This window comes from Mytilus californianus, unplaced genomic scaffold (assembly GCF_021869535.1).
Source record: "Mytilus californianus isolate M0D057914Y unplaced genomic scaffold, xbMytCali1.0.p SCAF_15, whole genome shotgun sequence".
In the NCBI taxonomy this organism is placed as follows: Eukaryota; Metazoa; Mollusca; class Bivalvia; order Mytilida; family Mytilidae; genus Mytilus; species Mytilus californianus.
Window position 1 is genome coordinate 16,328,194 of NW_026262637.1, and position 27,026 is coordinate 16,355,219.

At 32.9% G+C, this 27,026-nt stretch overlaps 1 protein-coding gene across 11 annotated transcripts in view; it reads left to right on the forward strand.

Annotated features, from left to right (window-relative positions):
* Positions 1-5,046: 5,046 nt before the first annotated feature.
* LOC127725529 (protein mono-ADP-ribosyltransferase PARP14-like) overlaps positions 5,047-27,026 on the forward strand; it is a 54,717-nt gene continuing 32,737 nt past the window's right edge. For all 11 annotated transcript variants that reach the window (XM_052232567.1, XM_052232566.1, XM_052232571.1 and 8 more), the window contains exons 1-5: positions 5,047-5,290; positions 19,055-19,164; positions 20,000-20,651; positions 22,059-22,238; positions 22,713-23,012. In XM_052232567.1, coding sequence (XP_052088527.1) covers positions 5,101-5,290; positions 19,055-19,164; positions 20,000-20,651; positions 22,059-22,238; positions 22,713-23,012 — 1,432 coding nt within the window. In that variant the 5' untranslated portion in view covers positions 5,047-5,100. The remainder of the gene's footprint in view (positions 5,291-19,054; positions 19,165-19,999; positions 20,652-22,058; positions 22,239-22,712; positions 23,013-27,026) is intronic.

Sequence of the window (27,026 nt, forward strand, 5' to 3'; positions counted from 1 at the left end):
CAAAACACAAAAACTTAACATTGACCAATGAACCATGAAAATGAGGTCAATGCCAGATGATACCTACCAGACTAACATGTACCCATTATAGTCATTCCACACACCACATATAGTTATCCTACTGCCTATAGTATTTGAGAAACGTCCTAATAATGTAACTTAACCTTGATCACTGATCCATGAAATGAGATCAGGTGAGTCCTGTCTGACAGACATGTAGACGTTGCAAGGAATCCATATACCAAATATAGTTATCCTATTACTATTAATAGGTGAGAAATTCACATTACAAAAAAAAACTTTAAATTTTTCCAAGTAATCACTGAACCATGAAAATGAGATCAAGGGCTTCGGAAATATGACAGACGGGTATATGCATACAAGATATGAAGCATCCAGGTCTTCTACCTTCTGAAATTTAAAGCTTTATACAAGTAGTTTAATTACGCCACCGCCGGATAGTAATACCTATGTTTCGCATACTGTCGCAGTCGAGACAATTTTAATCAAAGTACTGAAGTACTGAACATCGGATGACCGCAGGTTCTTGTGGATGGTCAAAAGCACATGTCACAGAAATAGATCATATCTCTATACCTGAAACTGAGGTTAATTTACAAAGATATATTTTTTTCTGATACAAGTTCGTGCATGGATGATGAATAAATGACAGGAAATTCAACCGCACCGTAATAAATATTATATTGTAGTGATACAAATCAGTATACCTGGGACTATTATACTAATATGATAATAGTGTCAGAGTATACACGTCTGGTTTGTTGTTATATATTATATTAATATTACGGTTGCATGTATATATAATTTTCATCTATTTATATATCATTCTATTCTACTATTCTAATTATAGTGCAGTGCAAGTGCATGGTGGACACTCTTCTGTAAAAAAATCGATTTTTCTAAAAGATTGGATATGAGAAGCCATTCATATTTTCCCGCAAAACAATAACAGAGTTATCGGTCCTTGCCGGGAGTGTCGCAAAACGTTCTTGAGATATTCTTCCGTAAGCTTTAACACAATTTTTCGGTACGTGTGCATTTATATCATCAATGATTTTTTACTTTTATATATATATAACTAACGACAACACATTTTCATATTATTAATTTGTGTTTTAATAAAAATATTTATAGGAGTATACATTGAAAAAATGAATTTGAAACAAGCGATAAGTAATGTTATTTTGCACTAGATAAGTGACCGCGGATCTATAATTTTTATAGATCGGTTGAAAACCCAAAACTAATTTGCATAATGGATATTTAGGCGATAGCAATACATCGATATGACCTCACGGTCATCGCGATGTTAAAATCTTGTTTTCTAGCAATTATATATTGGTGACTGCATGGACTTCGGAGGAGATTTCTTACGCATGCTACAGCAACGTCAGAAACTATTAAAAACACCATGATCGCGTACAAATATGACAATTAGAATAAATGTTGTGCCGAATTTTGATAGAGAAGACGATTTAAAGAAGCATTTTAGTCTTGTTTCAAACTAAATTGGCTAATCTCTTTATTTTTACAGAGGATGACCTTGAGGTCACTCCGATGTTTTGCTATCGCCTAAATTTCCATTATGCAAATTAGTTTTGGGATTTCAACCGATCTATAAAAGTTATAGATCCGCGGTCATTACAAGGGAAAAAAGTGCATTTTTATACCTGCGATTCCGTTCTCCGTTCGTACGATGTTTCATCAAAAAATGGAATCATTTCATTTGTTGATTTAGTACTGAAAATTTGACTGAATTATCTCCTTATTAAATACTGTTTTATATGTTTAATAGGTGTTTAAGAAAGAGGTCAGGTGCTCATGTTCATTCATAAAATTATCGTTCATTCATGAATTTATCGTAAAATCAAAATCACTACACAGGGTCACACAGGTTGTATACGTAGTCAAATGATTACCTGTATAGTATCTAAAAATAGACAAACTTAACTGACTCCCCTTACTGTAGTGTGTGATAACATTTTGTGAGGGAATTCGATGTTTGCTATACCACTGTTCATTTCAACGCACTTTATGACGATACCACTTTATCAATATGAATGAAATTTTTTGCAGTGTTTTAAGAAATAATTTTACTTTAAAATCGCGTATCATTTGTGAACTATTAAATGTTTTACAAGGACGAATTTTCTGTATAAAGTCAATAATTGTGTGAACTTTTGAAGCCCAAACTTTTTATAGCCTTAAATACGCTAATGAAAGATCCGAAAACTATACCCATACAGAACGACATATTTTTGAAATTGTAGCAAAACTTTTGGTTGACAAATTTTAATTCGTTATAATTGCATAAATATTAACTTGAAATATCTGTCATTTTCTCCCTACCCAGTTTACCTCTATTACTCATTATGATGTGGACTTGACATTGTTATTGAATCTTATGCAATTTGATTGGATTAAGTTATTATTAGATTACCTTCAAACTGTTCATGCTTTTTCGTACGAGTATATTGATTAAATCAGAGCGTGCATGAATGTGTACAGAAAATTAAATGACCTGCAAACTGGACACTGGACCAGTCCATATTATGTTTTATCAATGAATAGATTTTTTTTTTATTTCCCAAATTACAGGGCCCATAAAGGGCATAAAATCAGATACAATTGATTTACATTATTGGTAACAACAACAATAATAGCGGCATACAAATAGATATTTAGTATATAAGCATTGGTCAGAATCAGATGAATGAAACTTAAGGTATGAAAGGTAACAATTGCCACTTTTTATCTTTTCACATAATTTTCCACATACACATTAGATAAATTATTTTTGATAGCCTATTGCGGAGAAAAAAGAGAAAGTTTACTATATTAACGTTCTATTCCATTAAATACGCCATTTTTCGAAGATAAATGCAGAATAACATTTATGCACGGCTACGCCAGGTAAAATTGTTGTTTATCCTAAAAAAAAAATACAATTTTCAGTTTCATTAGAATATTATAATAATAATAAATCCCAAATTTATGTAGTCATTAGATAAAGTCCTTATATGTCCGATCTGCCTATTTTTGGACATCAAAAGACAATACGATCGTTTTAAGGTCAATTTCGTCTACCTCACACAATCTTGTTAGGCACTATAATGAAATGGACCTGAAATTTATTTCACATGTTTCCTGAAAATTGATAAATATCAAAGCAACATAGAGCTGTTTGTTCTAGTTCGTATAATGACAATTTAATGTCATGTTTGTTTGTGATGACCCCCCTTTTCGGGATTGCATCAGAATTATAGTTATCTCGTATCGCTTGAGGATGACACATGTCAACTGAGCAATTATGTTTGGGACTTAGTTTTAAGAAATGACGTCAAAGTAACATTATGAAAATATTTTTAGAAAGCTGAAATATATATTTATTTTTTACATGTTTATGTCTTGTAAGATATTTTATTTCTGTCCCGTTTTTCAACATTTGCGTCTGGAAAGTTGAAATGTTTTAACTGAATGGTTAATTTAAATTAATTATGAAAATGGTTAAAATTAAATCAATAAAGGAAATTATTGCCCAGTTACAAACACTACCAGGGGATAATCCATAACATGTTGTCTCCTTGTGAAATATAAAACATATTTAAAATGATTTCCTGCTAAAGTCTTATATTGATATAAAGTTAAAACCGTCTTGCTTCTCACTAGTCAACACTCCTGTCCTGTCAGGTTTAATTCTTATATATATGGATGAAAAATAAAAGTCCACAAAACATTAACATGGCAGCAATTGCTTTTACAGCCTTTAAGACTTTGATTTTTTTTACAGAAGAGTGTCCACCATGCACTTGCATTACACTATAACAATAGTAGAATAGTATGATATACAAATAGATGAAAATTATATATACATGCAACCGTAATATTAACATAATATATAACAACAAACCAGTGTATTCTTTGGAACTATTATTATATTAGTATAATAGTCTAAGGTATACTGATTTGTATCACTACATTATAATAGTTATTACGGTGAGGTTGAATTTCCTGTCATTTATTCATCATCCAAGCACGAACTTGTATAAGAAAAAAAAAATCTCTGTAAATTAACCTCAGTTTCAGGTATAGAGATGTGATCTGTTTCTGTGACATGTGCTTTTGACCATCCACAAGAACCTGCGGTCATCCGATGTTCAGTACTTCAGTACTTTGATTTATTTACACGATTTATATATAGTTATGGTTTTGACAAATTTATAATATCTATACTGAATCTTTGTAGTGTGTGGACAATAATTACGCTCATTGAAATCTGGGCAGTTTTAGCATACCAAACCACCTGAGTAATACCTTAGAGTAATATGTACACTCTACGAGTATGATTCAACGGAACATCTTCATCGTGGAAAGGAAAAGTAACAATGTAAAGTAACTTCATCCCGTTATACAATTTATTTTGCGATGAAAATACCGTAAGTAATTTGAAAATCCAGGATAACGACAGCTTCGTGTATATCAATGTTTGACTTATATTAGTAAGTAAAGAGTGAGTTTCATTTGGATGGATAAATTTTATTTACAAATTTAGACAAATCCTGACGGTTTCAACATCAATACCTATCATTAATTAAAATCTATTTAGTGATGTTTATTTGGGTATATGCCGATCAAAGATGAATCATAACAATAGAGACACAAGTCTGCAATGAGAGGGACACAACAAGCCTTTAATTTAATATTATAAAACAAGTCGTTGTCCATTCGTTCGATGTGTTTGTGCTTTTGATTTTGCCATTTGATTACTAGGGACTTTCCGTTTTGAATTTTCCTCGGAGTTCAGTATTTTTGTGATTTAACTTTTTTCTGTATGCATTTAGTTATTTCACATCTTATAAAACACTTTCAAGAATTTTTATTACTTGGAAAAGAAAAGGCATTGCACATATAAATCCGATTTTACTATCAGAATATTTTTGAAATCTCAGTTTTTCTCCGACTTCCAGTATCACTTTCTCCAAGTCATTTATATTATATAGTTAGTGTATAAAAACGAAAGTGAAAGTATGAAGTGCGCACCTTGGTCTGGCCTGATTTGATGTTAGTCCTGAAGCTAAGATGAGCAATGCTGAATTACGACAGAAAATATGTGAAAAGTGTATTCTGGTCAAAGGTTTCAACAGAGAAACTGCTTTTAATGATATAAGGCAGATTTTTACTAACGCCTGGAGAGGAACCAGAGCAACTCGGACAGCAAACTATGATTTCAAACATCAGGAATGGATAGTTCAGTTTTTTTCAACAGAAGGTAATGTTTCTGAGTTACATTTCATACAAAATAGAATTAATCTAAAACTTTGATTTATTCTAGATAAAAGAATATTTAATTTTTTTAATTTTTCTACTTTCGTTTTATCGTTAGATTAATTCGTTAAGGTGGCAGGTACCAGTTTTGGTGTACCAGAACATGTGTCCCACGTAAAGAAATTTGGTTATAGTTAAGCATTGAGGTATATAATTGCATCATGTGGACTGAAAAAATAAATGAATGTAAATTCTAGGCTATTGTACTACACAAGTAAGTAGTTGCATACACAGATTGGGGATTTCCTTCACAAATGGGTCCAATCAGAAGTCAAAATTGTGGTCTCCTCACTTGACGGCATCCAATCAAAGTGGGGAAAAACTTCAGTTTTATGTAATGCATTTATAAATTTTAAAATATCCATGCTGGACAGACACCCAAATTTAAAGGTTTTCTATATATTCACATAAGCACGCACACATCTTAGTTACTTGAATCCATACATTTTATTTGTATATAAGCTTGAATGAATTTTCAAGAAAATAAAATCATAAATCCATGAAATTCTAAAGATTTATTGTAAAATAACTGGTTTCTGCCACCTAACTTATATTATATATATATTAAAAATAAAGGAGAAATACAAAGTTTTACTCAAAATTAATATTTTAAATAAGAAAATATAATTTTCTCAATGCTTTCAATAAAAAATAGTCTTGTGGAACTTGAAATCTTATATTAATATCTATATATGTTGTATTGTACTTCCTGGATCTTTCATTATTGCCTCCTCCTTGATCTTTATCAGTTTTCGCTGAAATAATAATATATATACTCATACAGTCTGTCCATGCAGTTGACCATTACATTTAAAAAAAACTAATAATTAAACATTTTAATTACTTAATTCACAGCATTTTGAAGGGACTCCATTATACATGTACATGCTATAAGCACTTTTCAGAGGACCAAATAGGGATTGGAATTTAGCTTAAAAACCAGATAAATATCGTTTCATCTCGGCCTCTAGTAAGTGTTCTACAACTGATCGTTCAGTGCTTTTAACTAGTTCTTTAACTAATATCAGAGATCTTTTCATAAACTTTTTTAATAAAATATATGAAAATAGTGGAATTAACTATTTTTGAGTGTCAAAAATTCTTTGGATGTTTTAGATAAACTACATGCTTTTGATGGTCATTTTGATTCTGTTGAAAGTTTTGACTTTTCAACTCTTTACACTACACTTCCACACAATCTCATAAAAAAAATGTTTTCCTATTCAAATATAAAATGGTCTTTTGATAAATCTGAATGCAAATATATTTGCTGCAACTCATTTAAAGCCATCTTCTCTTATGAGAAAGGTAAATATACTAGATATACTTACTGGAGGTGTGATGAGATGATTGAAGCTGATATTTTTCTCCTTGGTAATATTTATATACGTTTCGGCAACAAAGTTTATCGACAGGGTGTATAGGTATTCCTATGGGCACTAATTGCGCTCCTTTAATAGCAGACTTGTTTTTGTACTGTTATGAATCACAGTTTATGACCAAACTCAGTAAAGACCCGTCTAAATTGCATTTAATTGATAAATTCAACAACACTTACCGTTATCTTGATTATATTTTTTCGTTAAATAATCAAGAAGTTTCTAAATATACTACCGAAATTTACCCAAAGGAATTAACTTTAAAAAAATCAAATGTAAACGGTAATAACAGTTACTGTCCTTTCCTATATTTAGATGTTTAAGTTTTACAAGGGAAACTCCACACGAAAATTTACGACTAGAGAGACGATTTTTTGTTCCATGTTGTTAATTTTCCCTTTTTGGATGGTGATGTTCCTTTGTCACTATCTTACGGTGTTTATATTTCACAACTCGTTCGCTATAATCGTGTCTGTTGTGACGTTTTGACATTAATGAACGTAATCTATGTATTACTGGTAAATTTTTTAGTCAGGGATTTCGTTACCACAAATTAATTAAAACCATTACTAAATTCTTCCACAGATATAAAGATTCGGTTTTGAAGTTTGGTTGTACCTGTACAAACGGGATAACACACCCTCATTTTTACAGAGATGTTGTTAACGTGCCCAGAAATTTAGAAACGATCCTGGTAAACTTATCGATCCTTTAAATAAAAAATTCTAAAAGGTTACCAATTCAACACTGTAATTAGATCTTTTAATATTGTTTTTATTGGTATTAATATTGATTTCGCTATCAGTAAATTAAATGCAAGCTAAATATTATTGTTATATACATTATTGAAGGCCGTACGGTGACCTATAGCTGTTAATTTCTGTGTAATTTGGTCTCTTGTGAAGAGTTGTCTCATAGGCAATCATACCACCAATGGCGTAATAAGGCCACTTTTAAGTGTACGTCCTAACCTTGGTGAGGGGTTCAAAGGCTCCAGCTGACCCAAGGCAGAGGACCTCCGGTTAGGGGACGAGACCCCTGGAAGCTCACGCGTTATCGTGAAAAGGATACCTTTTCAGTCACTCGAAATTCATCAATAGCAACATACTTGGTCGGTTGAGAACAAAACTTTACTATATAGAGATGATTTCAGTTTCCAAGTTGTGAACTTTCCATTTCTATGTAGCAACATTCCAGTAGAAACTGCATATGATAGATATAAGAAGATGTGGTAGGAGTGGCAATGAGACAATTCTCCATCCAAGTCACAATTTGTAAAAGTAAACCATTACAGGTCAAAGTACGGCCTTCAATACGGAGTCTTGCCTCACACGGAACAGCAAGCTATAACGGGTCCCAAAATGACTAGTGTAAAACCATTTAAACAACAAAACCAACAGTCTAATTTATATAAAACCGAGAAATAATTATGAACCACATCAACAAACGACAACCACTGAACATCAGGTTCCTGACTGACAGGTGCATGCATGAGGATATATCTCTCATTTGATACGATATTTCAGTACTTACATTTCCCATCAATAATTTCCTTTAATGAGGTTGCTACTTAGAATGAAGCTATTAAAACAACAACGCCGTGGCAAAAAAAAAAGAAATGGATGCTTCGGAAGGGTAAGCAGATCCTTTTCCACATGTGGCACTCAATGTGTTGCTCATATATAAATCCGCTATCACGAGTTGGGTGACTGTTTCACAGATGACGACGCACATATTTTATTGTTGTAACCACAATTCAAGCCTCTTTTCCTCGAATTTGACCTATCGAACTAGTTTCATCAATGATTTTTCTTACATGAGAAACACGACGGGTGCCACATTTGGAACAGGATATGCCTACCCTTCTTGAGCACACGAGTTCACCCCCGGTTTTAGGTATGGTTCGTCTTGCCTTGTCTTTAGTTTTCTATGTTGTGTGTTATGTTCTGTTATGTTCTGTTTGTTTTATCGACGTTTTACGTCTTATGAAATGGCATTGTCAGCTTGTTTTCAACTGATGAGTTTCAATATACCTTTGGTATCTTTAGCCTCTCTTTTAAAATCTTATTAGAGTTTTTGTCATGTTGATTTCATTGTATTGATTTTGAATCTAATTGTCCTTTGTTTTAGATACAAATGTCCAAACCAGTGATTTTAGAATATGTTTAAACGGAGATGTTGGGTAAACCAATCAATCGACAAAAAATCAAAACTTTATAAAAATATTTCACACCCTTTTTACGGGAAAATTTCGTTAATGGAAGCATGAAATAATTCATTTTCATATATATATATGGTGACCATCTATAAAATATAAAAATGCAAGCCACATACTAAATTGTTTTAAACAAAAGTAGTCTGAGTAGAATATTCACTGTAGGCAGTGAAGTTTGACAGAAAATGAACAAATATATAATATGATAGCATTTGATTAAAAAGTAAATTTCGTCACTTTTATGGCTTCAATTGTATTCTTTATTTTAAGTTCTATATGTTTAACATAGTCACCAAACTTTGAATTATTCATCCACAGGACATCATCTAGGCTAATGCAAGCTTCTTTTTTTGTTCTCTCTAAGAAGCTTCTGTATAAATTCAGCATCATGCAAATAAAGAAACAAATTGGAAAGAGGAGCACAGTTGGTTCTCATGGGAATGTCGATTGTTTTTTTTTCTTATATATAAAAACCCGTCTTCCAAACGTAACAACTGTGTTGTCAACTTGAAAAGCTATTTCTCAAGAATAAATTGATTGTAGAGTTGTTAATCGAAAAAAAATTATCAGGTGATTTTTTAAATGAAAAAAAAATACTTTATAAATTTCGTGTGTCCGAAGCGCTTTTCTTCGTTTACCTTCACCAGGAACGCTCAACCCTAAACACTTAAAAGCCAGAGAAGCGTAAATATTTTTCTATCATTGAGAGCTATATGAATTAATAGGGCCAAAACAAAATAGCCAAATTCATCTAACTTAAAAAGGTCAACTTAATACTATCACCTGCTGTATACATGTTCTTCACAAAATACTGAACAAACGTATGTTCGAACACCAGGCATGACATTTTCGTCAAATAAAAGAACAGATCAACTTCAGCACCGACGCCGTTACCATAGTTCAGCACCATTAACATTATCAAAAACTTGAATAAATCGCCAAATTTTTTATAGCTCTTGATACACTGACTAAATATATCTCTTTTGGGAAAAAATGGGCTGTTATATTGGTGAATGTTTAAAGAGATCAGGGCTGAATAGTGATGCTAGTAAATATATTTTTATAACGAATGCATATAATGTAGTTTTACTATGATTATTTAATTGTGCGTTCATAATTTATGTGGTTGATGGCTCTGATTCTTGACCGATGCTTATATTATATATTAAATATAATTGTACACTGTGTTGTTTATTTTTGTAATTATCAATTATGTAACTGATTTTTATTCCCTTTATGGGACCTCTAATTTGGGAAATAAACCTTGAATATTCTAATCTATTCTCATGATGTATCTTACGAATAAGTCACTTCCCATAAGGAGCACCATTGGGAGATAAAGTGTAAAGGATGACATCTAGCGCACTATATCATCACATATTTAATGTAAGTACTTACCTACCCAGTTCCCCAGCCTGGCCGTGAGAGGACTCACTAACAGAAAGTTAACTTTCCCCCGTGAAAACATGAAAATATACAAATATACGAACACACTCACTCACCTGATTCGCTCATCCTCAAAATATAAAAAGTGCAAAATATACATATATGATAAGAGACAATTAAGGCCAGACACCCAGATGCAACAGAAATGTCATCGCAACCGATTAGAACATATTTGCCCATGATTCCAAACCGATACCGCTAAATGTCAAGCTGTATTCCTGGTAGAGGAAAGTCGAAAAATGTAAATGATCCTACGACAAAGGATCTCGGAAAGAACAGCAGATCCATTACGGGAACAGCTAAAAGATTGGTCTGATAGTTTCAACTACTAATGTATCTCATCTGATTAAGGTTCATGTGGACCCTTCCTCTAAAATGGCTGCATTTTCACCTCAAAATTTGTTCTGCAAAATCCAGTTAAGTTTTAAATTTTATAAAACATAAAATATATTTGAATTTTATTTATCTGGGGCATGCTATGCCTTAAAACTTTTCAAGATGTACAGGTTTGTCTGTACTCAGAGTAAATTTTGAGGTAAAAATGCAGCCATTTTAGACGAAGGGTCCAACTAAAACCTGAAGCCGGGAAAACAACATCCTTGGCTTATTTCTTACAAACCATCAAAGTCTTGTAAAGTTATGTAACACACTACCTGGAATATCAGATCACAACATGATTGTTCTTGATACAGACTTAAAACCACAATATAATAAACCAAAACCAAGAGAAATATACGTCTACAAGAAAGCAAAATGGGAGGAGGATCAAAGCTGACATTATAAAATTGGGCTCAGACATCATCAATAGTAACGCCTCTGTCAATCTTAATGTACCAAGGAAAATAACAAATAAGAGACATAGTCTACCCTGGCTATCAAACAGCGTAAAAAAGAAAATTAGGAGAAAACACAAACTGTTTCAGAAAGCTAAACAGACAGGAAAGCCCGAAGACTGGACAAAATTTAAACAACATAAAAGAGCTACACAGAAAGCTGTACGACAAGCTCACTGGCAGTATGTCAACTTAATACTAGACGCAGCTTTGGAGGAAGGTAATAGTAAACTTTTTTGGCAATACATAAAGTCTAAACGTACTGACAACATAGGTGTAGCTGGAATTAAAAAAAAAAGGAATTTTACATCAGGACAGCAAATCTAAGGCAGAATTACTTAAATTAACGAGCAATTTAAGTCAGTCTTCACCAAGGAAAACGCATCAGACCAACTACCAAAGACCCATGAATCAAAATACCCAAGTATGAACAACATTAACATCGAAGTACAAGGAGTAGAAAAACTATCGAGAAACTTAAACATAAACAAAGCTAGTGGACCAGACGGCATCACACACAAAGTATTAAAACTATGCTCAATTGAATTAGCACCAGTAGTGAGTCACATATTCCAGCATAGTCTAGACTCAGGTACACTTCCATCTGACTGGAGAAACGCTAACATCAGTCCAATATTTAAAAAAGGAGATAGACATACAGCGGCAAATTACCGATCTGTATCACTCACCTGTGTTTGCTGCAAATTCCTTGAACACATAGTTTGCAAGCATATCCTGAAACACCTGGAAGCACACAATATACTTACCTCACTTCAACACGGCTTCCGTAGTGGCCATTCATGCGAAAGTCAACTTCTTATTACTATGCATGACATCATGAAATCTTTTGATGCCAAGAAGCAAATTGATTTAACCATACTGGACTTTAGTAAGGCATTCGACACGGTGCCTCATCGAAAACTCTTACACAAATTAAAGAACTATGGAATTGATGGTATTCTAATATAAATGCATGGATTAAATCATTCCTAATGCAACGCCACGAACGAGTTATTGTCGAAGGAGAATTTTCTTCATCTTGATCCGTCGACTCAGGGGTGCCCCAAGGAACTGTCCTCGGTCCCCTTCTTTTTTTTTATGTCATATTAATGACTTGCCGCTCTGTGAAAAATCACAAGTACGTCTGTTTGCCGACGACTGCTTCCTGTATAATACCATCAACACACCACAGGACCAACTTCAAATACAGAAGGACCTAGACTCATTAGACAACTGGGGTATGCGTTTTAATGCCAGAAAATGCTATATGTCATGTCAATTCACCGTAGCAGGTCCCCGCTTACATACAGCAAGGAATTGTATATTTAAATATACAATTCCTTGCATACAGCTATTCACTAAGTAATCACGTCTTAGAGCAAGTCAGTGAAAATCCATATACTTAGGTGTAATCATTAGCGATAATTTGAAATGGTCATCTCACATTAACAAATTCTGCAACAAAGCTAATTCTACACTGGGATTTATTAGAAGGAACCTTAAACACTGCAACACACATTTTAAGGAAACCGCCTACATCTCTCTTGTTCGCTCAGTCTTGGATTACTCAGGCACTGTATGGGACCCATATCTACAAAAACTCGGACATTAACCGCATAGAGAGCATACAACGAAGAGCAGCTAGGTTCGTTTGTAAAGACTATAGGCGTACTAGTAGTGTCACCTCCATGATGAAGGACCTTTGATGGTAACCTCTTGTAGAAAGAAGACAAGAACAACGTCTGGTACTACTGTACAAAATAGTGAACGACCTGGTAGCCATCCCCACTGAACCGTGATCACATAGAATTTAATACTAGACCATCCAGAACTTCAAACGTTAAACAAATAAAACTTTTATCAGCAAATACTGACATTTATAAACATTCTTTTTTTCCACAAACTATCATTGATTGGAACTTACTACCAAATACTGCAGTGAACTGTAAAACTGTGGAAAGTTTTAAGGCAGTTATATCATGCGACTAGTTACATCAGTGGCACACACACACTTCCTGGATAAGTTTTACCAAGGAATTGTATACTAGTAACAAGGAATTGTATAATTAAAATATACAGTTCCTTGGTTTTACTCAGCAATATTTGAGTTCATTTCCAGTTTTATACAAATACAGATACAGATACATGAACCTTATAATAAGCTGGTTCTCGACTGACTACTACACTTTGTTCATAGTTTGAGCGAAATGTTAAATACAAGGGGATTCCAGTTTACCATCTGATGAGCACATGTCTGAAACCAAGGATTTGTACAGTTAGACTATACAAATCCTTGCTGAAACAAACCTGAAAATATCTGCAGAAACTTTCCTCAACATACAAATATAATCCAAAAGTTAAACTGCATAAAATATATAACTTGACAATATAACTAATTAAAGGATAATAAGATTTATCCATGAAATCAATTTGAAAATAAAATTTCAAAGATTTTGATGGATTCCCTCTGCAAAAAGTTTTCAAGTGCGCTCTCATCGGCATACTCGAATAGGTCAAATGTTCCCTATTTGAAACTTATATACCAACTGCGCCGGGAAAATATTAGACAAGGGAAGTAACTCGAAATTTACTTTCAAGCGTTTTTCTTTCACTTTCTTCACTGAGCAAAAGAAAACTATGGACAGCTGCTTCAAAGATTGCAAAGTCATTGTTTATACATAATTACCAAAGTCATTCTCCATGAGTACCCATGACTAAGACACGGACCATTCATTGAGGAAGGTACCAGTTCTGCCAACTTTTAATAATGCAAATGTGTGAGATTTGGCCAAAATCGTAAAGATCAAAGAAAAAATACAATAGATCAAAGGAAAATGCCGCCAAATAAGCATGAAAATGCGTGAGTCTCACGCTAAAAGCGTAAGCGTGAGACTTGGCAGCCCTGACTGGTACTAGTTGACGACTTCAAAGAGCAGATTTTTCTATATCTGCTAGCTCTTTCGATAATATTCTAAATAGTTAAAAGGTGTAATACCACCATTGATTTTTCCCTATTAGTCTTTGTTAAATTTGCACTTTTCAAAAAAATGTGCAGAATTTATCTAAAAATGTTTTAAATAAAGAAGGCACTGGCTACCGTTACATTGAAATGTTACAATAATAAAAAAGTTATTGTTACATTGGAGACTGATTATACCAGAATGCAGGTTTGGGTAGGGAACTGATTAATTACGAATGTAACAATAATATTCGTGCCTACGGTTACATTTTGCATGTTATTGTAATTAAACATTTTAAAATCTTCTATAGTTTTGTTGCTTAATTCTTCAATATGTACTTGATAATGAAAATAATAATGATGATATTATTATTATAATTATTATTATTATAATTATCAGTTTTTATGCCCCCGCCGCTATTAAGTTTTACCCTTGTCCGTCTGAACGTACGTATGTACGTACGTCCCAAAATTGGTTTCCGTTCCCTAACTTGAGTTTGCCTTTACCAAATGTTATGAAACTTATACACAATGCTTCTTACCATAAAACACAGATCTAGTTTGAATTTTGGTGGCGTCACTTTAACTGTTCTAGAGTTATGCCGCTTTATAAATGGAAAAATTACAAAATTTTTATTTTCTTCTAAAATATCAAGTAATTTTTAAAATTGGAGTTATCTTCCTTTGTCCATGATTATAGTTGAATCAACTACAATCAATGCTCTATACAATGCAATGTTTAATTTTGACTTCCACTGATAAAACACAATTAGATCAAGTTGAATTTGGGTAGTGTCACTTTAACCATTATTGAGTTATGCCCCTTTATAAATCGAAAGATTGCAAAATTTTTAGTTTCCATTCTGTAACTTAAGTTTGCCCCAACCATACATTATGAAACCTATACACAATATTCATTACCACAAAACTAAGATCAAGTACAATTTTTTTGTTTCCGATTTCAAACTTTAGTTTGCCTCAACCAAATGTTATGAAATTTATACACAATGCTTATTACTACATAATACAGATTAAGTACGAAATTTGGTGGCGACACTTTTACCATTCTTGAGTTATGTCCCTTTATAAACATAAAAATTGCTGAATTTTTTCGTTTCCGTTCTATAACTTAAGTTTGTCTCAACCAAATGTTATAAAACTTATACACAAACGTTCTAGAGTTATGCGTGTTTACAGATAGAAAAATTGCTGAATTTTTAGTTTCTGTTCTCTACTTAAGTTAGCCTCAACCAAATGTTATGTGAATTACACACAATGCTTATTACCACAAAACTCAGATCAAGTTCAAATTTGGGTAGCGTCATTTTTGTCGTTCTTCAGTTATGTCCCTTTATAACTATATGATATGCAAGCGGGTGCATCATCTGTGTCCACATGTGGACACTATCCACATTTACTTAGTTTTAAGTTATATTGATTTTTAAAAATTTTTAATCAGTTATATGAAAAGTCAACATGGAACAACCACACGTTTCAAACAAAAATATTGGACAAAAATCTAAACATCGCAAAAGTAAAAAAAAAATTGCACCTCGGAAAGTTTCTATAACTTCAAAAAGGGATATTACAGAGTGTAATTTTAAAGTCTGCAAAACTGACTTGTACATTGCTGCACCACTTGTTTGTAATGACTGCCTATTGTAGAGAGGTTTCACCAAAAACGTGTTGGACAGAAACATGGTCCCAAAACAAAATACTTGATGTGTAGCAACCGCCATTGTAAATAAAAATTAAAACAGATTATAAGCAATATTGTAAAATTCAAATAAAAGTTTCAAGTGCTAATTTAAAATACAGATTACTAGTCCGTGCATACATGTACATTGAAGTGCATAAAGGGAACAATAACACAATGTAACCGTAGACACAAATATTATTGTTACATTCATAATTAATCTGTTCCTTACCCAACCGTGCATTCCGGCAATTAGTCTCCAATGTAACAATAACTTTTTCATTATTGTTACATTTCGATGTAACCGTAGCCAGTGCCAATAAAGAAATACTTGGTATGAGTCAAGTTTTATCCTGTCCAGGGGCTCTTTTCACAAAAAATCTTACGAGTAAAAATAGTCGTAAGTCATGAACATTTCAGTATAACTTACGATAAATTTTAATCGTAAGATTTTTTGTGAAAAGAGTCGCAGTACTATAGAAAAAATTTCACATAACATTTCATTGCATATAAGAAAATAACCATCACTGGAAGTTAACCAATCAAATTTTCACCTCTTTTTAACCTGTGTACAATTAAGCTTTAGTAACCATGTAACCTCAAGTTTCCCAAATATTCTATAGAAACCCCAAATAAAAAAATAATGGTGCTTTGAAATACCCAAGATATATGTTTATGACCCAGAAATGTTTTACTGTAATGAAATGTAGGATTATATATAATTACCTACAACTGTCAAATTCAAGGAATATTTTTTTTCAACCTATTTTCGTATGCAACCGGATGTGACTTGCTATGATTTGGTGGTATTACACCTAAAATACTGCATAACATGTACATAGTTTTACCAAGAAATATAACGTCACAGTACCCAAATTGCACCTATTCAACATAAATGGGGGGGGGGGGGGGGGGGGGGGGGGGGTCACTGACTGCCTTATAGGGCTACATTCATGCTTCCGTGATTCCCTATATATTCAACCACAATTTTTTCCACAAAGGGAGGGGGGGGGGGGAGCTGGGCATACTGATGTCTGATGTGGTGGAAGCTGGATTGGTTGAATGATTGTTGGTTGCTCTGACACCGGAGACTTGTTTAGCATTATATCAAAATTTATATAAATCAAGTAATTCACAGAAATCTCTAGGTAAATCTGGGAACAGTATATATCTAATATATATGTTCCTGGGTAAATGTAGAACCTTTGCCTGGTGTATGCATTTGCATACAATATTACAAAATTTGGTGAATTTAATTTCAAGTTTACATATTTATATATCACTTCAAATACTCTCACACTGGATCAAACTGAGTAACATACCATGAGAAGGAGACAATGGGAAGTAAACATTATGAAGCAATATTTGTATGCAGCCTGAAAGATGTACAAAACAGTCTATAGCTTAAGGTTAATCAACACACTTTGACAAAAATGGCTGTGTTTACACCATAACATTTTCTCTATGTATACAGACAAAACTGTACAATTTGAAAACTTTAAAAACCTGGCAGCACCTAGATAAATATATGTTACATTCATTTTATGTTTTAAAAAGTTAAAAACCTTTATGGATTTTGATGAATATTTTTCTTTCCTAATGCCACAGACATGACAGAAGATGTTGAAATAACACCTGAGTTTTATTTGATACAGTTATTTACACTATTTGAATCACTTTTGTTGTGTTGATTTCTATTGTCCATTTCAATCAATATGATACAACACAATCATTACCTGAGGGGAACATCTCAAAGATTAAACCAGACTTTGTTTATTTTTACACCACCCCAGGCACCTGCATCTGACTTAAGGAAAGAAAATGTTTAGCTAAATCCACAAAAGTTTTTATCTTTTTGAAACACAAAATGAAAACAACTTGTATATACCTAGGTGCTGCCAAGCTTTAAAACTTTTCAAGTTACACAGTTTTGTCTGTACTCTGAGAAATTTCATAGTGTAAACACAGCCATTTTTGTCAAAAGTGCATTGATGAACCTTAAGCAATTGAAGAAAATAATAAGAATTATCTGCAAACCCTCCTCCCTCAAAAATTAAAATCCCCAACAATATATTCCCCACTAACATACTAACAACAGTTAGGTGATGTTGTTTATGAAGCCAGTGGATTTAGACACGATCCATGTAAACTAATTGATCTACTGAATAAGCTTTTTCTTTAAGGTTATCAAGTTATCAAAGTAGTTAAATCTTTAAATTATTGTTTTTATAAGTACTATCATTGACTTTGTTTTTGAAAAATTAAAACGTAACTATATATAAATGATCAATTCAAGTTTTGAGGTCAGCCAATTACTTACAACTTATTTTTACAGAACTTTGGTTCTAGTATGTTGTGCTGTTACATCATTGTCCCAGCTTAGGGGAGTGTTGAGTGATTACAAATATGTTATACATGTTATATAACTACATCTTTAATTGCTTACAACAACCATGACAACTTCATTTAAACTTGGGCCCGGTTGTTCAAAAGTGTTAGGCTAACGCTGTTATTAAATTGTTGTTAGCGAGTCATTAAATTCAACAAATTTGTTAACTGGTGGATAGTTTTCTATAGAATTGTCTAAAACCTTTTGGAAGCCATAACATAAATAGCTCAGGATCTAGATATATTGTAAATGATTTTATAAGAGTCTCAAAGATCAGTCATCAACATGAAATTATTAAGTTGCATAAATAATAAGATGTCTTAAAACAACAACCTCTTTTGTCTGCAGTATATGAATCAACCTTCTGTCCCTTTTGTTCATGACTTGTCACTTATGAATTTATAAATTTGAGTTATGAAATTGACATACTGTCAATTCAGAAATTAATGCAATGTTTTCATTATTGCGAAAAATGCGACAGGGTTATAATTGCAATAATTTCAACTCACATTTTGAAATTTTTTATATGAATTAAACAGGATTTTTCTCAATATCGCAAAAAATTAAATTTGCATTTTTATTATAAATGCACGCAATAATTTCTGAATTTACAGTAATAAGTTTTAACAGTCAGTCTGTGACTCAGTCAGGAAATGAATGAAGAAATCTAAAAACACAGTTTGACAATCAGTTGGTTGACAAATTTTTTTATTGCAAGATACATGAAGAGTTACATGTAAATGATTGATAACAAATTTTAATAAAATATAAACATATCTTTCTTCTTACAGATGCACAGAAATATACAAGAAAAATTAAAGTAATAGAACATTCCCCTGAAGAGATCCTGTATATAAGTGCTTGTGAGCTGCCATGTGACATCCCAGATGAATGGTTACAGGTTTGTCACACAGATTTGCTTACATTAGTTAATTTTTTCAAACATCTTTAGTCTAAAATAAAAAATAAAAAGTGCTATTATTTTTTAATTAAGAATTTGAAAACTTAAAATAGATACTATTCACGTATATATGCTGTACTATTTAAAGAAAAAAGCCAATTTTAAATATTTCCTCATGCCTAGACTATTGTTATCCTTCCAATAAAATATTGAATTGAAAAAACAATGATTTGATTTGAATCAGTAGGTATTTGTGATAAGAATATTTGATGTGGGAATTGACTGTGAGGAGTAAATGTTAATCTGAATATTTATATTATGTGATGCTAAAATGTGAATCTCTGATATGTTTACATGCTAGGCAAGTGCTGATTCAGACGGGATGCACCGGGGCCCACCCCTAAAAAAATATTAAAAAAAATACATTCAATGTAGGAAAATTAAAGCCAATTTAATTTCCTCTACTTCTTTATTCTCAGGAGCACACCCCTTCCCCAAGGTTACATTAAATCCTTGATCTGTTTCTGGTAGGGGTGGTTCATATGGTATTGACAGTAGTGTCATGCTCTATAACAATAATAATAATAAATAAGCTTTATTTAGAGTCGGCAAGGTATACAAACAGAGACAACATAAGCTCTAATGAGCTTTTAACCGACATAAATGATATAGTTGTCATTTGATATTTTTGTAATATGTCAGACTGTTTGCCTGACAGGTTTGCGTAAATTTGGTATGTAAAATTTAATTTTTTAAAGAAAGGTATATTTTTGATTACCCTACAAGTCTGACAAAATTATCAAGTAATGTTTTAATATTTCCTTCTGTTTTATAGACACCTGACTGTGAATCATCTTATCCAATAACTGGGCCACCAAATCATCATGGTCCATTCACAGAATTGCAACACCCACCATCATATTCTTTGATATATCCCAACCAGGGACTACCAACTAATCCTTCCAATCAAGGACCAGGGACTGATCCGTCAGCACCTCCTCTACAACAACCTACTGGTCCCCAGGGATTTTCACCATATAGTCCACAGTATGATCCAAGGTACATGCAACAGCATGGGCACAATCCACAAAATCCTCATCAGCAACATTTGTATCCACATGGAATGCTATGGAACCAATATCCTCCAGGAACTCCATATACAGGATGTTCATCACCAAACCAGGAAAAAGGACCCCTCCAACCACAACAACAAAGGCAATGGGGATCACATCCATATCAAGGCTATGATATGTATAATAGTCCTTATGGTCCATATCAAGGTCAAGGTCATCCTTATGGTTTAGACCCTCATCAACAAGTGCAGCAGTTTGGCCCTCATGGAAATCCTAGTTTTAATCCAGAACAAACTGAGAAAGATGAACTTACTCAGGCACAATCATCATCACCTAATGCTGAATATTTAGAGGAAGAAATTTCAGTTCAGCAAGAAGAAAAAGATGAAAACAGTGAACAAGAAAAACCAGAAGGTAGGTCTATACATGCTATATGCCAAAATATCACATGAAAAACACCACCTTTCCATATTATAACAAATTCAATCCCTTGCCATGTTAAACGATATTGAATATTGAATTCATTTGCTTACTGCTCTTTTTAGGTTAAATTCAAATGGTAGTAGAAACTGATGACACATAAGTGTTTCAACTTACTTAGATTTAAATGATTAAAACATATGTTATGTGGAAAGTTTCTTTAATTTCACAAGAATGTGCTAAAAGTGAAAAAGTATATTATAACAAAACGCATTTGACTAGCAGGTTGAACAACAGATGTTCTTAAACCCTTTGACTGCCATTGGCAATTGACAAATAAACAGATCACCAGATGTATCAAAATGGATCTTAATTATTAATTTAATACCAAACAGAATACAATAAACTTGTGGAAAAGATGGTATAACGCAAACAAAAGGTGCAAAAATTAGTACACCATATCCGGATTTTGACAATTAATGTCTCTTCAGTGATGTTAGGAATCGAAATGGTATTTGGAAGGCCATATAATTTACCTTAATTTAGGATAGACTCTTGAATTTTGAAGAGCCAAAATAGGATGAACGGATCATATAAACCTGAAGGCAAATATAATACAAGTCCAAACGGAAAAATATAAACAAGTCTTAATTGAAAACAAGGTTCCAACCTATGATTGCGTTGGAAAAAAAAGCAATTTTTATATGTGTGCATGCAAAACAAATTTCTTGGTAGACAATGGTAGAGGGGTCTAAATACAGCATGAACAACATTTTCCAAAAGACCAAAAAAGAGAAAAAGTATATTTTAACAAAATGCATTTGACTAGACAATAACTCTTTAGTGTTTTTAAATATCAGTTGTATTTGTACGAGGCTAAGAAAGAGATGTAATGAGAGCTTCAGCGAGCTATTACTCCTGTTTCGAACAATGAGGACCCCAAATTGAACTGTGGATTAAACAGTAATTTGACATAATCGTTTGCTAACAACAGAAGCAGGATACCAGGAGACTATAAACGTCAAGTATACATTTATCGCTTCGTGTTATCTGTACACCTGGTATTAGTATAGTAGAAAGGTCGATTGCAGGATATATGATTTCAAACTTAAATCTATATTTTCTACGTGCTGTTAAACAGTCACCATTGACCAATAAGCAGAGAGAATACAAAGACAAGTGATCTTTATGAAGACACATTTATTAATGAATGTGAGGTGGGAAACAATAAGGGGAAATAACCCATCAATGATCAATACAATATACATGATATACTGGCGATTGAATATTACAATCTAAATACTCATACAGTTTGCAGAATCTATTTAACTTTGCTATCAGATTAAGGTTATTTTGTCATGATAAAAAAAATTAAGTTTATGTTTTTTTTTTTTTAATTAGAAAAACTTAAAAAAACTACAACAAACATGCTTAAAGTAACAAAGTTGCCACCAAATACTACAGCAGAGTTTTTAGAAAACTTTTTTGAGAACACGAGGAAGTTTGGTGGAGGTGATGTAGACAATGTAGAATACGATGAAGACACAGCTTCTGCTATTATTACTTTTGAAGAAGATGAAGGTATTACATACAGTTTGTGGAAAGCTGATAAAAGATGTTATATATATTATATAGGTTGCAAGAAATACCCTGATTTCCAAGTTAACTGTTAAAGAGATAATTTCAGTGGGAATTAAATCTGATAATTTCGCTTCTTAAGTTCCTTTAATTTTCAACCTTATTTCCATGAAAAAGTCCATTGTCAGTGTAATAAAAAGAATTGAAAATATAAAAAAATATTCAATTTGTGACTGAACAACACTGATAATTTACTCATGAGCTACATACATTCCTGAATTAATGTGTTCAGTCACTCATTGAGTATTTTTCTACAATAGTTCATTTCTTAGATTATTTATGATATTAATAATATATGAACAAGATGAAATGATATTGTATTAGCAAATATTTCTACACAACAATGAAGGTATATTTGCTTTCTTTAAAATCATAATTTATTAATTAACAACTTATATAAATTATAACATTTTTCAGCTGTGGAAATAGTATTAAAGAAAATACCAATACTATTCAATAAGAAGGCAATAGAAGTTTCAGCACATATAGTAAATGAAGAAGAACCAATGGAAATCACTGAAGAATATGAGAGTAACCTAAGTACCAGTGAACCAGCCCCTACCTGTACAATAGAAGTCAGAGGTATGACAGATCGTACAACACAAGATACCATCATGTATTACTTTGAATCTAAGAAGGGTGCTAATGCTGATGTAGAAAACATTGAGTATATAGAGGATAAAGACATGTATTTAGTTACATTTGAGGACGAAGAAGGTAAATGTACATTCAAGACTGGTGCCTGTTCAAACGTTTAAACCCGCTGCATTTGTTTGTACCTGTCCTAAGTCAGGAACCTGTTGTTCAGTGGTTATCGTTTGTTGATGTGGTTCATAAGTGATATTTGTTTCTTTTTCTTATTTTCATAGATTAGACTGTTGGTTTTCATGTTCAATTGTTTTACACTAGTCATTTTGGGGGCTTTATAGCTTGTTTGGTGTGAGCCAAGGCTCCATGTTGAAGGCTGTACTTTGACCTATAATGATATACTTTTTACACATTGTGACTTGGATGGAGAGTTGTCTCATTGGCACTCATACCATATCTTCTTATTTCTACATATTGTTTACTGTTGAATTCACGGGGGGTCTCTTCCTATATGAAGGTATATACATATGTGCCGCTGGAATGGGTCCTTTTTTGATACATCAAATATATCAATGGGGTGCAATTTTACTGAGGAAATATATCAATAGGTAGTAATTGACCAATTGTGATATATCAATGGGTCATAAATTTTCAGTTTGTTGTGCAATGATCTTCACTGAATTTCCCAAACTCTTAGTCATTAAAATGTTATTGTTTGAAAAGTTCAATATTTCATATAAATTAAAGTATATAATAGTATATAATTGAAAAGTGTTTTTGATATATAATAAGATTGTATATGCATATAGGTACTATTTGAGCTGATAAATATATGAATGGGTTATGATTTCACTGTGAAATATATGTATAGGTAGGGATTTCACAATTATTAAGTCTCCCAAACGAATTTTGGGAAGACTTATTGATTTTGCTCAGTTTTCTTCTTCTTCTTCCGCAGCTTTTAAATTTGAACTTGTCTGCACCCGTTCTCCAAAACCGCTTAATAGATTAACTTAGGGATCCACAATATGGTAGACTAACATGTCTAGTGGTGCAATCAGGGTTTTGTTTGTGCAATGGGGTTTATAAAGGGGTACTTTCAGGGGCAATTGAAAACCTTTTGTGATAGACACAATCTTTTTAATTGAAAATGTTCTAAATGATAAAGCACATAAAATGAAATACAGGGTTAGTCCCCAGGGGTCAACCCCACCCCCTGCCTTTTAAGAAAGTTCTAATATCTTGTAAGTGGTCAAGATCCCCACCCCTAAACTATATATATTCTGGTTTGTCATGCAAAGATTGTTTAAATGATATACAGGGTTAGTCCCCAGGGGTCATCCTGACCCCCTGCCATTTGAGAAAGTTCTAATATCTTGTAAATGGTGGAGATCCCCACCCCTAAACCATATATATTCTGGTTTGTCATGATAAAGCACATCAAATGAAATACAGGGTTAGTCACCAGGGGTCACCCCCACCCCCTGCCATTTGAGAAAGTTCTATTATCTTGTAAGTGGTCAAGATCCCCACCTCTAAACCATATATATTGCTGTTCGTCATGTCTCGAACATTTGAATGACATATAGGGTCCGTCCCAAGGGGTTCCCCCACCCCCAATGTTCTAATATCTTGTAAATGGTCGAGATACCCACCCCTAAACCATATATATTCCTGTTCCTCATGTCTCGAACATTTGAATGACGTATAGGGTCAGTCCCCAGAGGTTCCCCCCACCCCCAATGTTCTAGTATCTTGTAAGTGGTCGGGATCCTCACCCATAAACCATATATATATTCTGGTTTGTCATGCCAAGATGATTTGAATGATATACAGGGTTAGTCCCCAGGCATCACTTATGCATATAACTTTACTGGACCAAACCAATTTTCACTGGACTTTGCCCAATGTCAGGCGACCCTGGGAATTACGAATTATGGGAGCTTCGTTTGGGAGACTTCGTAACAGCATCCTGTTACAATCATTTCTTGTTCAATATATGAATGGGGGGTGTTTTTTAAATCCCAGCTGCACAACTGTACCCAAAATCCCATGTTGAGACCCCCCCCCCCCCCCCTCGTGGTTGAATTCCATGGTCCACCCCAATAAATGTATTATATAGACCCCTTTCTACCACAATTTTTTTATGCATAATTTTTTAGCATTATATTTTCGATCTGTGTGCCTGTTCCTTTGTCCATTATTCCATTCGTCTGTCCATTCGTCCGTCTGTCCCTCTTCAGGTTAAAGTTTTTGGTCAAGGTAGTTTTTGTTGATGTTGAAACTTAGTACACATGTTCCCTATGATATGATCTTTCTAATTTTAATGCCAAATTAGAGTTTAGAACCCAATTTTATGGTCTACTGAACATAGAAAATGATAGTGCGAATGGGGCATCCGTGTACTATTATAATATTCTCAGGAAAGAATATAAGGTTAGATTTTGTAAAACAATTTCACCCAGATGTTAAGGTTATGGCTTATTAGTGCCTGATGAAGAATTCAGGCTCTTAGGAGCCTCTTGTTATGTTGTTTTATTGTAGAGCCTTCGACTTTAGTCGAAAAAGCGAGACATAGCGATCCTACATTCCGTCGGCGTCGTCGTCATCGGCGGCGTCCACAAATATTCACTCTGTGGTTAAAGTTTTTGAAATTTTAATAACTTTCTTAAACAATCCTTGATTTCTACCAAACTTGGACAGAAGCTTGTTTATGATCATAAGATAGTATCCAGAAGTAAATTTTGTAAAAATAAAATTCCATTTTTTCCGTATTTTACTTATAAATGGACTTAGTTTTTCTGCCGGGAAATATTACATTCACTCTGTGGTTAAAGTTTTTAAAATTTTAATAACTTTCTAAAACTATCCTGGGTTTGTACCAAACTTGGACAGAAGCTTGTTTATGATCATAAGATAGTATCCAGAAGTAAATTTTGTAAAAAAATAAATCCATTTTTTCCTTATTTTACTTTTAAATGGACTAAGATTTTCTGCCAGGAAACAACACATTCACTCTGTGGTTAAAGTTTTTAAAATTTTAATAACTTTCTTATACTATTTTGGATTTGTACCAAACTTGGACAGACGCTTGTTTATGATCAAAAGCTAGTATCTAGAAGGAAATTTTGTTTTCTTCCAGTTAACATTACATTCAGTCTGCAGTTAAAGTTTTTAAACATTTATTAGATTCATAAACTATCCTGGATTTTTACCAAACTTGGACAGAAGCTTCTTACAATCAAAAGATAGTATCAAGAGGAATATTTTTATTGATTTACTTCCTCATTTTTGTTGAGCCTGCGTTTAACAGAAAAAGTAGGCGAGACACTGGGTTCCGTGGAACCCTTACGAATTTTTGTATTTGATTGCCTTTTTGATATTTGTGTTTTTATCACATTCAAGAAACTTATGCATACTTTACTACAAGAAATTTGAACTGGAATTATTCAGGAAAATTTTAACTTTAGGAATAAAATTTGATCTTTTCAGTGAAAATAAAACGCTTGTAAATTTTGTGGAAAAATAAAAAAAATACAGAGCTCATTTAATTCCTAGGTATATAGAGATTTAACATATATGGGAAAGATCACTGTTATTAAATCATTAGCTCTACCTATTCTAATTCAGTCATTGACAGTTTTGCCAAACCCACCGGTTGATAAAATAAAATAAATTCAAAATATTTTTTTTAATTTCTTGTGGTCAGGAAAACCAGATAAGATTAGAAGAAAAGATATGATAGGGTTATATAAAAAAGGGGGTTTGAAAATGCCAGATATAAGATCTTTTTGTTATTCACTAAAGATGACATGGATAAATAAACTTTTAGACCCCTTGAATATATCACCATGGAAAACACTGTTAATAGATCAATACAACAGATTCGGAGCAGACAAAATATGGTTGATGACCCCTGATGGTATCCAAAAGATTTCTACAAATTTTAATAATTTTAAGAAAGATATTTTACTAACTGGAATATCCTAAACACTGTCACTAATGACACTGCTGAAGGGATCATGAAACAATCCATATGGCTAAACAAGAGTTTGACAATAAATAATAAAACCGTCTTTTACCAGAGGTAGGTTGAATCTGACAGGAGTTTTCATTGTAGGTGATTTACTTGATGAAAACAGT